Source organism: Euprymna scolopes, chromosome 8, assembly GCF_053919585.1.
Source record: "Euprymna scolopes isolate OS-2025 chromosome 8, ASM5391958v1, whole genome shotgun sequence".
Taxonomy (NCBI): Eukaryota; Metazoa; Mollusca; class Cephalopoda; order Sepiida; family Sepiolidae; genus Euprymna; species Euprymna scolopes.
In genome coordinates, this window is record NC_136489.1 from 161,269,978 (window position 1) to 161,286,961 (window position 16,984).

General features: G+C 31.6%; 1 protein-coding gene across 1 annotated transcript in view; it reads right to left on the reverse strand.

Moving 5' to 3' along the window:
• Positions 1–16,984, reverse strand: part of LOC145283950 (protein RRP5 homolog) — a 133,662-nt gene that overhangs the window by 30,239 nt on the left and 86,439 nt on the right. The window contains exons 25-28 of the mRNA XM_080133047.1: positions 13,915–14,022; positions 8,629–8,851; positions 6,920–7,033; positions 595–666 (exon numbers count right to left, since the gene is read on the reverse strand). Of these exons, the coding sequence (XP_079989173.1) occupies positions 595–666; positions 6,920–7,033; positions 8,629–8,851; positions 13,915–14,022 (517 nt within the window). The remainder of the gene's footprint in view (positions 1–594; positions 667–6,919; positions 7,034–8,628; positions 8,852–13,914; positions 14,023–16,984) is intronic.

Sequence of the window (16,984 nt, forward strand, 5' to 3'; positions counted from 1 at the left end):
AAACTTGCATATTTAATGCTGAAATACCTGCTGCATACAATTTGCAATTTTATATACAAACTGTTTTTCCTAAAACTATAAGTGCATAATTGAAAATAATGAATTCCATAGTCTGTGTTGGAATCTGTTATATAAATCACACAAAATTGTTTTACTCTGAGTAGACAAAATATCATAACAATACAAATTTATGACAAAACAAAAAAGTATTAACAAACTGAATAAAAACAATTCAGTCTTTGGTCCTTAAAGAAGAACATTTTGAATGCTATAAAATTTTTATGTTATTAAAAAATAATAAATAAATAAAGTATGCTCAAATAGAGATGATGTGACTACAGAATCAAATAATCTGAAATGGAGTTTTTTTTTTTTTTTTAATTGTAATTTTGATATATTTTTTTTTTGTATTGAAATTAAAAGAAAACAAACTTTTAACTTAATAAAATGAGCGTTTCTGCAATTTTGTTATTAAAAATTTAGGTGGCAAATAATAAATCTTCCAATAAAATATCTAAGTGCATATAAAATATTTTTTAGTTATGCAAAAAGAAAAAAAAATGGAAAGTGGATAAATTAAAAATAATGGCTCACCTCATATAATCGTTGTTCTTCTTTGCGATGATGTTCTTTTAATTTTGCTTTTTTCGATTTTTTTGAAGATGCCTAAAAACAAAAAAAAAATATAGACATTACAAAAGAAAAGAATAAAAGATGTAGAAATAACAAAATAAAAGAAAAAATGTAGACATTACAAAATAAATGTAGACTTAAAAAAAATGTAGACTTACAAAAAAAAATGTAGACTTACAAAAAAAAATGTAGACTTACAAAAAAAAATGTAGACTTACAAAAAAAATGTAGACTTAAAAAAAATGTAGACTTACAAAAAACAAATAGTCATTACAGAAAAAAATAAAAAACAAAAAAATATAGACATTAGAAAAGAAAAGAATAAAAAAACTGTAGAAATTAAAAAAAAAAAATGCAGACATTACAAAAATAAAAGAATAAAAATATAGACATTACAAAAAATAAAAAAAAAAAGGAATAAAAAATGTATGGAGATGAAAAGTTTATTATTAGAAATGAAAACATTTTCTAAATGAAGAATTTATATCGAAAGTGTAAAATAAATAGAAATTTCCTGAACTGCTTTATGCATAAATTAATTTAGATATAAATAATATCCATAGATATTTCCAAATCTAATCTTATGGAACTGAAATGTAATTCTTCATATTTAAAAAAAAAATATATTTTTTTTTTTAATTTTTTAAATTTTTATACGAAGGAGTCACCACTTATCAAAGCCTGGAGGCTACTCGAGGATAAGTGTATGGTAGTCAATGGGACAATATCCTAATAATCATCAGTAGTGAAAATTTGGTAAATTGGATTTCTTAAGGGACAGCTCATCAAGAACTTGTTCACGTTGGTCTTGAAGACGACGGTATTGTCATTAGCTGGAAAGTAGAGAAACAAAAGAGAGTTCCACAGGCGTGCAGTTCTAGGAAAGAAGCTTTGTTTATGGAATCTATGTTTAGATTTAAGCACATATAAAGAATGGGAGAAATTATTGGAAGTGTTTACAGCTAGACGAGTGTTTTTCATGAAAGTTTGGCAGGAGGGGGGGCATAGATTGAAGCTCAGACGAGCATTTGCCATGAAAATAACGATAAAGCAGAGACAAGCTCGCAACATTTCTTCTGTGGGAAAGAGGTTGCAGAAGAGAGAAAAGGGCATCCGCTACTAGACTACAAAGTCTACTCTTAACTCTATCAAAACAGGATAAGCAGCTTCTAGCAGTTCCTGTTCAGATGTGGCAACAGTACTCCATCCTTGAACATACCTGGCTCTTATACAGGTAGAGAATTGCATCAGCAGTGAGATATCTATTACAGTGATGGATTTCACTTCAAATCAGGAATAAAGGTCAAGCCCAGAAGCTTGTCAAAACATGGAGCCGCCCCAAGACGAGAGCCCTCCATTTCAATTGATGCCAGACAGGGATCATAGTGTTGACGATATAAAGATAGAAACTTAGTTTTAGATGTATTAAAATTAACCAGCCACCTCTTTCCTCATTGCACCACATGCTCAAGATCAGAGGAGAGAGAATTAAAGAAAGTTTGGTTATTTATGGCGTTTGAAGTGTTGCCATAGATGGTAGTGTTATCAGCATAAATGTCTACGAATGATCTTAGGATGTAATTTGGGAGATCATTGATGAAGATCAGGAAGAGAGTTGGGCTCAGGATGGACACCTGAGGGACGCCAGTATTACGCCAGCCATGGTTCTCCCCAGAACGTGCTGCTGCCATCGCGTACAGAAATCACTTTTTCCATAGCTACCAACGTAATAGATGCACGAGACTAAAGCTGCTTTCAGGAATGCCAGCAACCACTATAAAAGAGTAATAAAAAATGCAAGAGAGCTCTATGCCCAGTCTGTTAAATCCAAAGTAGCTGATCAGCGGCTTGATTCTCACCAGTTTTGGCAAATAACAAATAGGATCCTGAACAGAAGTGTGCATTCTATCCCAACCATTATCAATGGACCAGAGGTAATCTCCTCAGCTTCAGACAAGGCCAAACTATTTGCCAAGAACTTTGCAGATAATTCTAACCTATGTGACGAAGGCCATCAACTCCCCATATTTCCTCCTATAACACAGAACACGCTAGGTAACGTACAAATATCTGTGCATGAGGTCGCCAAGCTAATATAAAACCTTGATTCTAGTAAAGCAACTGGTCCTGACGGCATTCTAATTATAGTGTTAAAAAAGCTTCAATCAGAACTTGCTCCCATACTTACGAAACTGTTTAAGCGTTGCCTTAAGAAGTGCTTTCCAACACCCTGGAAAACCTTGTCAGTATGCCCTGTATTTAAGAATTCAGGTGATAAGTCATCTCCCTCTCAATACAGACCTATAAGTCTCCTGTGTGTCATGATTATGTTGCTGGAATCCATATTAAATAGAAAAATAGTCAACCACCTCAGCAGAAATAACCTTCTTAGTGACATGCAATATGGTTTCCGTTCTGCAAGATCTACCACAGATGTGCTAACGGTTATATCTCATAGGATTAGTGAATCTCTTGACAAAGGCTTCCTTTCTAGAGCAATTGCTCTTGACATATAAAAGGCCATTGACAAGGTATGGCATAAAGGCCTACTTCACAAGATTTCCAGCTACGGTAGGCCTGCAGTATTAGTGCTGGAGTCCCTCAAGGGTTCATCCTGGGCCCAACTCTCTTTCTGATCTACATCAATGATCTCCCTAAACACATACTAAAATCATTCGTTAACATCTATGCTGATGACACGACCATCTCCGGCAACACATCAAAGGCTGTAAATGACAAAGCTCTCTCTGATTCTCTCTCCTCTGATCTCGAACAAGTGGTTCAGTGGGGAAAAACGTGGCTGGTTACTTTTAATGCATCTAAAACCAAGCTCCTATCTTTACATCATCAACACTCTGATCCCCATCTGGCATCAATTGAAATGGATGGCTCTCGTCTAGGAGAAGCCCATGTTTTGACAAGCTTCTGGGCTTCACCTTCATTCTTGATCTGAAATGGAACACGTACATCAAGTCTGTTGCCAAGGTCGCTGGAAAGATGGTGGGATCCTTCTACCGCTCCAGAAGATATCTCACTACTGATGCAATTCTCTATCTATATAAGAACCAAGTACACCCAAGGATGGAATACTGCTGCCATATCTGGGCAGGAGCTGCTAAAAACAGCCTATCCTGCCTTGACAGAGTACAAAATAGACTTTGTGGCTTAGTGGGGGATGCTTTTTTTCTCTTCCCTGCCGCCTCTCTCCCACAGAAGAGACGTTGCAAGCCTATCTTTGTTTTATCGTTATTTCCATGGCAGGTGCTCGTCTGAACTCCAATCTCTGGTCCCCCCTCGCCAATCTTCTTTGAAAAACACCCATCTAGCTGAATCCACTGTCAAAAATTTTCCCCACTCTTTATCTATGCCTAAATCAAAATGTAGATTCCATGAACAAAGCTTCTTTCTTAGAACTGCACACCTGTGGAACTCTGTTCTGTCTGCCTGCTTCCCACCTGACTACAACCTGGATGTCTTCAAGTCCAACGTAAACAAATTCCTGATGAACCGCCCCCTTAAGTAGCCACTTTATTAAATCTACACGCTAACGTAATGTACTTACAATAACCCTTATCCCTGAGTGGCTTCCGGGCCTTGATAAGTGGTGATCACCTTGTAAAAAAAAAATAAATAAATAAAAAATACTGTGAGCTTCTGATTTCTGCCCTTCAACCACTACTCTTATGAACTTTTCAGAGAGAAATGATTTAATAATTGAGAAGACATTTCCAGCTCTACCGTAGCTGGAGACCTTGTGGAGTAGACTTTTAAGCCATACCCTATCAAAGGCCTTTGATATGTCAAGAACAATTGCCCTAGAAAGAAAGCCTCCATTGAGAGATTCACTGATCCTATGAGATATAACTGTCAGCACATCTGCTGTAGATCTAGCAGAATGGAAACCATATTGCATGTCACTGAAGGGATTATTTTTGCTCATGTGGTTAACTACATCTCCATTTAACACAGATTCTAGCAACTGACTCATGACGCACAGAAGACTTATTAGTCTGTACTGAGAGGGAGATGACCTAATACGGGACATACTGATGAGGTTTTCCAAGGTGTTCGGAAGCAACTCTCTTTAAGATAACACTTAAACAGTTTTGTAAGTATAGGAGCTAGTTCTGGTTTGAAGCTTTTTCAACACTATAATAAGAATGCCGTCAGGGCCAGTTGCTTTACTGGAATCGAGGTTTTTGATTATCTTGACAACATCATGCACAGATATTTGCATGTCACATAGCACTAAAAATAATAAAGTAGAAATATAAAGCCGTTGGATAACAATTATTTCTAAGTGGCAATCTTCTGGAGATTGAAGGTTCAATCCTTACTATAAGTCGGGATGACTAAGAATAAACTTTAAAAATTATTTAATAACCAAGTCATGGATGATGGAGCAAGAACAAATGGATGATGGAGCAAGAACAATCTACCCTAGTGGGTTCAGTTTGAAATTTTTTATAAATTCCCAAGTTCAAAATAAACATTTTTTATATATTATTTTAATTGGAATTATTGAAATGAGTATTATTTATTAATTTATTTATTGCGGACTATTATTCTCATCTTTATTAGTTGTTGTTTCACGATGTTTCAGCCAACTATTCCTCTGGCCTTCGTCAGGTGGTAACCGTGACGGGATAGGAATACCTTCGACGCCCGTGGCGCAGTGAATAGAGACGTTGAATCTCTACGGTTCCAGGTGAGAATTGTCTGAAGATAGCGGTTTCAATCCTACCCAAAGCCGGCCAGAGGCTTACTTGGCCAAAAATGTGGTGAGACGACAACAACTACGGATGGCAGTGATTGCTGAGAATGCAGTTAAAAGATTCGAAGTTCCTATCTGGTCGCGGTTACCACCTAACGAATAGCCAGAGAAATAGTTGACCAAAACGTCGTAAAACAACAACTAAAAAAATGAGGATAATAGTCCGCAATAAATAAATTAATAAACATTTTTGAGTTTAAAAAGAAGCATCTGAAGAAGGCTGAGGGTTATATCAGACAAAATGTTATGAAAATAACCAAGCCTCATCAAAAAAAAAAAAAAAATATGCAAAATAAATATTAGATAAACTTTAAATTTTTATTAATAAAAAAATTAAATTAATATTTCTTTTTAAAATAGCGAAATAATTTCTTGGATAAATTTGCTTTTAGCTTTTTTCCATAAGACTTACTTGTTCAGGTTGGCAAAAGAAAAAAAAAAAAAAGTTATGTACAACAAAAAAGAACAAAAAAAAATCTTAAATCTATATCAGTTTTCAGATAAACAATTACATTTGTTTAAAAGATATATTAAATTATTTATTTCTTAAATTTACTTGTTTAAAATAAATGCTTTGATTTAAAATATCATGCATCGTGCCATTTTTTTGCCTGAAATTTATTTTAAAACTAGCCTGCGTGCCTGGCATTGCCTGGGTATTTGGAAGTGTGTGTTAAAAAAAAAAAAAAAAAAAGTGGAAGTAGGCAGGCAGGTTTGAACCCATACTACAAAGGAGGAAAAGAAAGTGAAAAAAAAAAAAAAAAAAAAAAAAAAATGACATCTTTACTGTTGCACCCATCATCAAACTGGAAGTGACGTAGGTTTAACTTAAGGCTAGTCAATCGAAAAGAGGGGATGACTTTCAAAAATATTGGCGAAAAAAGCAACCCTTCTTTGTAGAAAAGTGCCCAGTTGAGGGTGAAGGAATTAATGTTTTTGCCCAATTTTTCGATATCTGTCGTCCGAAGGTTCGAGTTTCAAAATAACCGATCTCATGAAAATGCGTCGCCTCTGTCGAAAGTTTTAGGCAGACATACATACATACATACATACATACATTTAAGCAGACAGATGAGATTTATATAATAGACTAGCAGGGCTACCCGGCGTTGCTCGGGACCGTATAAACAATGAAAAAACAAAAGCAGATATTGAACATATGTTTTATTCTTAGGGGAGAGGAATCTTTCATCTCAAGTTTTAGCGTTACAAACAAACATTTGTCTTTTATATATATAGATAATGACAGGTTTTTTTGGGGCCCCCCTCGAAGATAACTGATCAGTTGACCAACTTCTAGTGGTCCATTTGACGTGAAATTTCGATATTTGTCATCCGGGTGATGGGGCTTCGATATGATACCAAATTTGTCAAGTTTGGTTCCGTCTTTCAAAAGTTTTAGCGTTACAAACAAACATACATACATACACACAGACGTTTGGCTTTTATATATATAGATGGATTTAACACCAGCATCCCTTCAAAAAAAAGGGTCTTTTGTTTTATACTTACATTATCAGTTTCATCTTGACTCATCTCATCTTCACTGCTGTCATCGGAACGATTATTTTCTTTGTGAGGAGTTTCATCCCAGTCAAAAAATACTGGTGGCATAACAGCCAAAACCTGAAATAATCATTACATATTGTTTCAATAATTTTTATAAAGAAATTAAAAAAAAACAAAAAAAAAAAAAAATTAAAAAAAGCTGAGTAAGTGGGATCCGCCACCACAAGTTGAAAATTTACTTTCACTATGACTAATGTTTGTGCAAAATTTAAAAAAAAAAAATCCAAGATGTGGTTATTGAGAAAAGTGCAAACAAATGAACAGATGAACGATTTTGGGGGCAATTTTACTCCTATAATGGCCCCTAAGTGGACAACCAGAGTTAGCCCGGAAAATCCATTCTAGCAAAAATTTACTTTTACCATGTCTAATGTTTGTAGAAAATTTCAAAAAAATCCAAGGCATGGTTATTGAGAAAAATGTAAACAAATGAATGGACGAACAATTTGGAGGCAATTTTACTTCTATAATGGCCCTTTGGGGAAGAGTTATCCCAGAAAATCCATTCTAGCAAAATTTCACTTTCCTCATGTCTAATGTTTGTACAAAATTTTTTTTTTTTAATTTGAAGACATGGTTATTGGGAAAGTGCAAACAAATGAACAGATGTACGATTTGGGGCCACTTTTACCTCTATAATGACCTCCAGAGTTATCCCAGAAAATCTGTTCTGGTAAAATTTCACTTTCCCCATGACTAAAAAAATCCAAAGCATGGTTATTGAGAAAAGTGCAAACAAACGAACGAGAGTTTATAAAACATGCACCCAGTTAAGCAAAATATCCCTTAGATTTATAGAGTATGTTTAGGAATTTGGAAAATACAAACTTAGAAGTAAAGATGATATCAGTCAATGAGCAATCATTAAAATAGTTGTTAGAATTTTGTTTATGACATCAATGAATGAATATTAAAAATTGTGATAAGTTAATGATTGATTAGACAAATGGAGCACGTGTCATCATATGTAAAAAATTTGTTTATGACATCAATGAATGGATAATTATTAAAAATTTGTTTATGACATCAATGAATCAATAATTATTAAAAATTTGTTTATGACATCAGTCATTGAAGAATGATTAAAATTTTTTATGACATCAGTCAATGAACAATCATTAAAATAGGTGTTAGGCTTTTGTTATGACATCAACGACTAAAAATTTGTTTATGATGTCAGTCAATGAACAATGATTAAAAATTTATATTTATGACATCAGTCAATGACCAATGATTAAAATAGTTGCTAAAACTTTGTTTATGACATCAATGATTGATTAAAAAAATTTTTATGACATCAATAAATGATTAGAAATTGTTTATGACATCAATGAATGATTAAAAAATTGTTTATGACATCAATGAATGATTAAAAATTTGTTTATGACATCAATAAATGATTAAAATTTTGTTTATGACATCAATGAATGATTAAAAATTTGTTTATGACATCAATGAATGATTAAAAATTTGTTTATGATATTAGTCAATGATCAATGATTAAAATAGGTGTTAGGATTTTGTTCAATAATTAAAATACTTATGATTTTTAAGTCAAGTAAACACAGGCACACACATATGAAATTGTCATAAGTTAATGATTGATTAGACAAATGGTGCACGTGTCATCATATGTAAAAAAATTTTCTTACTTTATTATTTGTATCACTTTCGCTGTCATTTTCTTCTTTTTCTTCTATTTCCGCACGCTTATTTTTCTTCAATTTCTTTTCAGTTTTTATTTTATTGACCGATTCTTCCTCAGCTTTCCTTTTTTTAGCCTTTTTCTCTGTTATTGTTGGCGAGGCAGCAGATCCATTAACAACCTTCGTTTTCTGCTTGTCTTTTCCAAGGTTCTCTTTGTTAGATGCAGCCCTAGCAAAAAAAAACAAAAAAACATTGATTGCTTATTTATAAATACGTCCCATCTTCACACTGTAGAGATTCCTAGATACCATAAAACCTTCTACTCTAATAGTTTTTTCCCCTCGGACTGCAGCACTTTGGAATTCCCTCCTGGGTCCCTGCTTTCCTGACTGTACTAACATGCAGAAATTCAAGTATAATGTAAACAGATATCTCGCTGCCCAACTCCCTCAATAGTATCCCTGCAAATCTGGTCCCAAATAGTGGCCCCTCACGACTAAGTAGCTCTGTGCCTTGTTTGGGGTGAGTTGACAAACCAAAAAAAACAATAAAATAAAAAATAAATGATACTTTAATAAAGATAAAATTCAAGAACATATCCTGTTTCTTCATACGAAAAGTGTTAGAACTTTATACGGACATACAGAAAGACCAAAAGTGTGAACATGTCTAGAAGGGATGGTGGAAGAGTGCAGAGAAAGACGTAAATCACCAACAATGTGATGTGCTAATGAATGTCTCTGAACTTCTAGCAAATACATGATAGATTGCATCCTGCGGAGAAACCGTTTGATAATGATAGCCGATTACATAGTAGTTACATAAACCTAAACGTGGATTCCAAGAACAAAGCTGTCCAACATGATAATCCTACAAATCTGGTTCCTAATAGTAATCCCTCATAACTAAGTGGCCCTGTGCCTTGTTTGGGGTGAAATGACAATTAAAATAATGTATGTCCCCACCTCCTTTCACTGAAACAAAACTGACCTTTATTTTAACTCAATTAATGAGTTGAACTGGGTTCCTCCAAAGGAGGAAGTGTCAAGGGAATACACCAAGTTAACAAGTGGGCCACCAGTCACTTGTATATCCTCGCCAGGGGAGACGTTAGGTTTTAACAGTTTTTGCAGCGAGTTTTTTTTTTTTTTTTTTTTACTCACATTCACTCCCAACAAAGCACATCGCTACTTGGATGTAAGGGGCTACTATTTAGGACCATATCTATGAAAGATTAACAAGATGCTGGTTTACAGTACATTTAAACTTCTGCATATGAGTACAGTCAGGGAAATAGGTAGCAGGAAAGGAATTCCAAATTCTAGCTGTTCGAGGAAAGAAACTATTAGAGTAGAAAGCTTTCTGACATTTATGGATTTCAACAGTGAAGGGGTGTGATTTTGTTGCTAAGCGGGTTTGTCGGGGATATGTATGTGGAGGGGTCACAAGTGCAATGAGTTCATCAGAGCACATTCCATTAAACAATCAGTTAAAAGTGACAATCTTTCGAAGGGTTATAGTCAGCTAACATACTTCCTAACTTCTAGCGTGGTTCTAGCGAAAGTGGTGACAAGGAAAATCAGTTTCTTCACTTTTTTCTTTCATGCCAATATCTCCCCTGTGCATGTACTATTTTTATTACGTTTCTCCGATATTTTTATACTTTCATTAACATAGATTTATTATATAAATTCAAATAAAAAACTTTTATTTTTATAAATTTCATAAACATATATTTCTTATAAAATTTCAAATAAAATAAAGAATTTTTTTTTTTTTTTAAATTTGTTATTAAAAATGCAAATTAAAGATTGTGTTAATTTTGAAGTTTGTCAATTTTTATTGAATATTTTTCAATAATGTCGTTTTCTTATATTTTATTTCAATAAATCGCTTCCCTCTCTCTTTGATGGAATGGTCATTACTGACCAGCCGTGGCACTCTTCACGAATCGTTGCCATTGACTCTGGTTCTGTGCCTTTCTGAGCATCTCAGCCATGCTAATGTCTGTAATATTCTTCACATTGTCTGATATTCTTGTTTTTGGTCTTCCACGTCCTTTTTTGCTAGGAGTTGTACTAAAGAACAGATCTTTTGTTAGGCCATCTACCTCAAAAATCGCAATTTCCTGTTATTGATGTTTTCCAGCAGTTTTCAGCATAGTCCAATCTTCTCCATCCAGCTTACATGAAGGTAACACCACAATTCAAAAGCAGCAAGTTTACTCTTGTCGACTTTCTTCAAGACCTAACATTCTGCTACGTAGGAAATACTTTTCATAAACATATTAATTTTTTTTTTATAAAATTTCAAATAAAATAAAAACTTTTATTTTTTTAAATTTTGTTATTTCTTGAGCCATGTTCAGTTTCAGAACAGTTTCCGATGGTTCGTTGTTCTTCACAAGTACTGAGTGGTTTGCAGTAGACAGAACAGTTTCCAATGGTGCATTGTTCCATACAAGTCCTGAGAGGTGACTGGTTTGCAGCAGACAGTTCTACAGAGCAAAAGATTCTTACCGTGTCGAGACAGAAAAAACATATGCGAAATTGCTACAGAAAAGGTTTAATTTTTATGGAGCAATTCTGGTTTCTGATTGGTTGGTAGCAGAACATGAATCAATTTGATTCGTCAGTTCCTAGCAGCATTGTTTATAAATAGAATCACTCGACTGTGTGGGATCATATTCCATTATTAAATCAAAAATATTGCAACACAAGTCCTGGAGGTGACTGGTTATTAGAAGAGAGTTCTTGAGTTGGAAGCCACAGAGCAAAAGATTCTTCGTATGTTGACAACGAAGAAAACACATGCAAGGTTGCTACAGAAAAGGTTTAACATTTATGGAGAAATTCTGGTTTTTGATTGACTAATTGTGTTATTTTTATCTTTTTATAATTTTGTTAATTTTTATTGTATATTTTTATCTTTTTATAATTTTGTTAATTTTTATTGTATATTTTTATCTTTTTATAATTTTGGTAATTTTTATTGTATATTTTTATCTTTTTATAATTTTGGTAATTTTTATTGTATATTTTTATCTTTTTATAATTTTGTTAATTTTTATTGTATATTTTTATCTTTTTATAATTTTGTTAATTTTTATTGTATATTTTTATCTTTTTATAATTTTGGTAATTTTTATTGTATATTTTTATCTTTTTATAATTTTGTTAATTTTTATTGTATATTTTTATCTTTTTATAATTTTGTTAATTTTTATTGTATATTTTTTATCTTTTTATAATTTTGGTAATTTTTATTGTATATTTTTATCTTTTTATAATTTTGTTAATTTTTATTGTATATTTTTATCTTTTTATAATTTTGGTAATTTTTATTGTATATTTTTTATCTTTTTATAATTTTGTTAATTTTTATTGTATATTTTTATCTTTTTATAATTTTGTTAATTTTTATTGTATATTTTTATCTTTTTATAATTTTGTTAATTTTTATTGTATATTTTTATCTTTTTATAATTTTGTTAATTTTTATTGTATATTTTTTATCTTTTTATAATTTTGGTAATTTTTATTGTATATTTTTATCTTTTTATAATTTTGTTAATTTTTATTGTATATTTTTATCTTTTTATAATTTTGGTAATTTTTATTGTATATTTTTTATCTTTTTATAATTTTGTTAATTTTTATTCTATATTTTTATCTTTTTATAATTTTGTTAATTTTTATTCTATATTTTTATCTTTTTATAATTTTGTTAATTTTTATTGTATATTTTTATCTTTTTATAATTTTGTTAATTTTTATTCTATATTTTTTATCTTTTTATAATTTTGGTAATTTTTATTGTATATTTTTTTAATAATGTCTTTTTCTTATATTTTATTTCAATAAATCGTTTCACAATAGAAGTACTGAAGAACAATAAAAGTGAAGGAACTGATTTGCCTTATTATTTAATTACTGGAATCCTTTGAGATGAGTAATTTGCATATTTTTATTTATTTGTGGACCGTTATCCTCATCTTCATAGTTTTTGTTTCACCACGTTTCGACCAACTATTCCTCTGGCCTTCGTCAGGTGGTTAACCGCGACGGGACATGAACGCCGGATCTCTTAACTGTAACGTAATGGAAGGCAATAATTACTGAGGATACAGTTAAAAGAGATTCAGCATTCCTATCCCGTCACAGTTAACCATCTGAAGAAGGCCAGAGGATTAGTTGGCCAAAACGTCATGAAACAACTATAAAGATGAGGATAATGGCCGGCAAATAAATAAATAAAATATACTGATTTGCCTTGTCGCCGCCGGAAGTTAGGAAGTATGTTAGCTGACTATAATCGATTAAAGGTTCGATCCTTACTAAGAATTATAGGAGGGAAATGTTGTGCATTTCTCTCCTAATAATTACTTAAATAAACACAAGGCCAAACGACATTGCTTTTAACAAAACAATAATAAAGGGTTTATTTTAAAAAAGGCGAGATTGTATCTCAAACTGGAGAGAAAGAAAGTGTAATTGTCTGTTTGAAGGTGTCGTCTGCCATCAGACTGCAGTCGTCAACAAGTAGCAGTTGGAGGGGTGAGTGAGAGAGGTCTGTATAGGTCGCTTGCTGGCGTCTCTTAAGTCCTTAAGAGGACAGCTCAAATCAATGCGTCCTGCCAACCGATTGGTCAGTGTGGTCGAATCACTTTGGCACCAGGCATTGATCCGCTTATAGTAAAGTTTGTTAACTGCTACAGAATAACATAAAAATAAACATTTCCACCCGCTCATGGCTGACTGAATGAGAATCTACTCGGGTGGGTTAAATAAAAGATTTAGTTCAAAATTCTGTATCTCCTTCCCATAATATAGTTTAACATGAATTTGTAAAGATGTACTTGAAGAAAGTTGTAGATTACATCAGCCAAAATGAGAAAATATCAAAACGTGAAAATATCAAAATGTGAAAATATCAAAATGAGAAAATATCAAAATGAGAAAATATCAAAACGTGAAAATATCAAAACGTGAAAATATCAAAATGAGAAAATATCAAAATGTGAAAATATCAAAATGTGAAAATATCAAAATGAGAAAATATCAAAATGAGAAAATATCAAAATGAGAAAATATCAAAATGTGAAAATATCAAAATGAGAAAATATCAAAATGTGAAAATATCAAAATGTGAAAATATCAAAATGAGAAAATATCAAAATGAGAAAATATCAAAACGTGAAAATATCAAAATGTGAAAATATCAAAATGTGAAAATATCAAAACAATACAATAAAAAAAAAATAAAATAAATTAAGTGAAAATTAAGCTTACTTCTTTTTTTTTGTTGGTTTCGATTTTTTTTTTTTTGCAGGAACTTTCATTTTGGAAAACATTTCGTCCTCTGGAGCAAGTGTCACGACGACTTTGTTACGGATGTTTCTGCGAACAGAGAAAGAGAGAGGAAAGAAAATTCTTTCAGTTTAAGAGAAATCGAAACAAAGATGGGAGTAAATAGGAAAAAAGATAAATTAAAGCTGAAATTTGAAAACTAAGCAAAAATCATAAAGTTAAAAGTAAGACAAAGGCGGATTTGAAATTAGAAGATGAGAAATATTACATGTAACAAAAATACAAAGCATTCTCTATCTCTACTATTATATAAAAATCACTTTTTGTGTGTGTGTGTAGATTTCGAAACAGCTTGGCTTATCATTTCACACAAAGCTAATTTATATGTCTGGCAGTGTTCTTAGATATGTTTTGTACAGAAATTCATCCAAAAGTATCAGAAATAAAAAAAAAAAATCCGATCTTAAAAATAGCTTTTCTCTCATAGATTAAAAAGAATAATTTTTACAAGGAAGTATTTTACGTTACACCGGTGAAGGGAGATAATAAAATTTCAGCAAATCATCACTTTATTGTAATCTGGAAATATAGCTTAGTACTAGAACATTTGATTAGATCGAATGATCCCTGTTCACGCCCAAGTATAGTTCACCATACCATTTTAATTTTTTTTTTTTTTTTTTGCTAATAAGTTCAATTTATGATAAAAGAAGAGGTACCATTTAAAATCGCTGCAAATCATTTCTTTGTTTGCATATTTTAAAACTAAGCATTAATCAGAAGTGAATTTTCCAGGGCATTCATCATCAAGCCTGAGGTGATATTGTAAACAAACACAGACAGAATTTGATGAACAATATTATCATTTTTTTGTGAATTAGACCACCGGGCAAATTATTCCTTGTAATATATAATAATCAATAGCGGATTGATTCTATAATAATACAGACGCAATCTGCATGAATTAAAATATCATGTTTAAACATATTGTACGACCGGGCAATGCTGAGCAGCCAGCTAGTATATTATAATGATATTTTGGGGAAGGAGCTAGTTTTTCTTGTTTCAATTTTTAGGTAGAATTCAAAATGGTATAAAATATTTGAAATGTGCCACACAGAAACATCTAGATCTTCTCTTTTTTGTGAAAACAAGACACACAGGAATGAGGAAGTCTAATTGCAAGAATTAGGAATGGATGGAGTAAGTTTAGGGAGATTTTGCCATTACTAAGCAGCAGCAGAGCACTATTACTGTCAACCAAGGGAAGAGTTTATCAGGTATGCAGTGTAATAAATGGTATGCAATGTAATAAATCAGGTATGCAGTGTAATAAATGCAGTATAATAAATGGTATGCAGTATAATTACTAAATGGTATGCAGTGTAATAAATGGTATGCAATATAATAAATGGTATGCAATATAATAAATCAGGTATGCAGTGTAATAAATGGTATGCAGTATAAAAAATCAGGTATGCAGTATAATAAATGGTATGCAATGTAATAAATCAGGTATGCAATGTAATAAATGCAGTATAATTAATAAATGGTATGCAGTATAATAAATAAATCAGGTATGCAGTATAATAAATAAATCAGGTATGCAGTATAATAAATGGTATGCAGTATAATAAATGGTATGCAATGTAATAAATCAGGTATGCAATGTAATAAATCAGGTATGCAATGTAATAAATGGTATGCAATGTAATAAATCAGGTATGCAATGTAATAAATCAGGTATGCAATGTAATAAATGGTATGCAATGTAATAAATAAGGTATGCAATGTAATAAATGGTATGCAATGTAATAAATCAGGTATGCAATGTAATAAATGGTATGCAATGTAATAAATGGTATGCAATGTAATAAATCAGGTATGCAATGTAATAAATGGTATGCAATGTAATAAATCAGGTATGCAATGTAATAAATGGTATGCAATGTAATAAATCAGGTATGCAATGTAATAAATGGTATGCAGTATAATAAATGGTATGCAATGTAATAAATCAGGTATGCAATGTAATAAATGGTATGCAGTATAATAAATGGTATGCAATGTAATAAATCAGGTATGCAATGTAATAAATGGTATGCAATGTAATAAATGGTATGCAATGTAATAAATCAGGTATGCAATGTAATAAATGGTATGCAGTATAATAAATGGTATGCAATGTAATAAATGGTATGCAGTATAATAAATGGTATGCAATGTAATAAATGGTATGCAATGTAATAAATGGTATGCAATGTAATAAATGGTATGCAGTGAGGGTTTGTGGCAGATTAGATTGGGTCATTGCAAAATTATCTAAGCCAGAAGATTATTAATATTATTATTGTGTAGATTGAATTAGATTTGTTTTAAAGAAAAAAATTGCAATTCAAGGACAAATATGGTTAAATGAAGTTTTAGGAATTCAACTTGACTAGATTCTATAAACAATATCAATAAGGAATTTTAGATAAATAAAAACAAATATATTTTAGTAAAACAGACTGTTATGTTAGAGTATAAACAAAATATATGACAAAAGTAGATGATTCTTTATGTCTTTTGTCACATAATGAGATGGTTTGGAAATATACGTAATGAGTTAGTCAGAAATTTTGAGTGAACGAGTTGAAATGAGTAGACGGGCCAGAAAAGTTTTCAGCTGGTTGGGAATCGTTCAACTGGAACGACAGTAATATGTAATCCCTGAAAAAAGAATGGCGTGCAACGCTAGAACAAAAAATAAAATAAAATAACAATAATGATGATGTCATTCATTAAATTTTGTCTGTATTTGTTGACAATACCACGTCAGCTGATATTTCGACTTGACGATGAATCTCTAGAAAAGTCACTTCTGATTAAAGTTTAGTTTTAAAATATGCAAATGAAGAAATGATTTGCGGCGATTTTAAATAATACTTCTTATTTCATTGTATATTGAACTCATTAATAAGAAAAAATTAAAATAAAATGGTGAGGTACACAGCCAGGCTTGAACAGGAGGATCATTCGATCTGTAGTCAGATGCTCTACCACCGAGCTA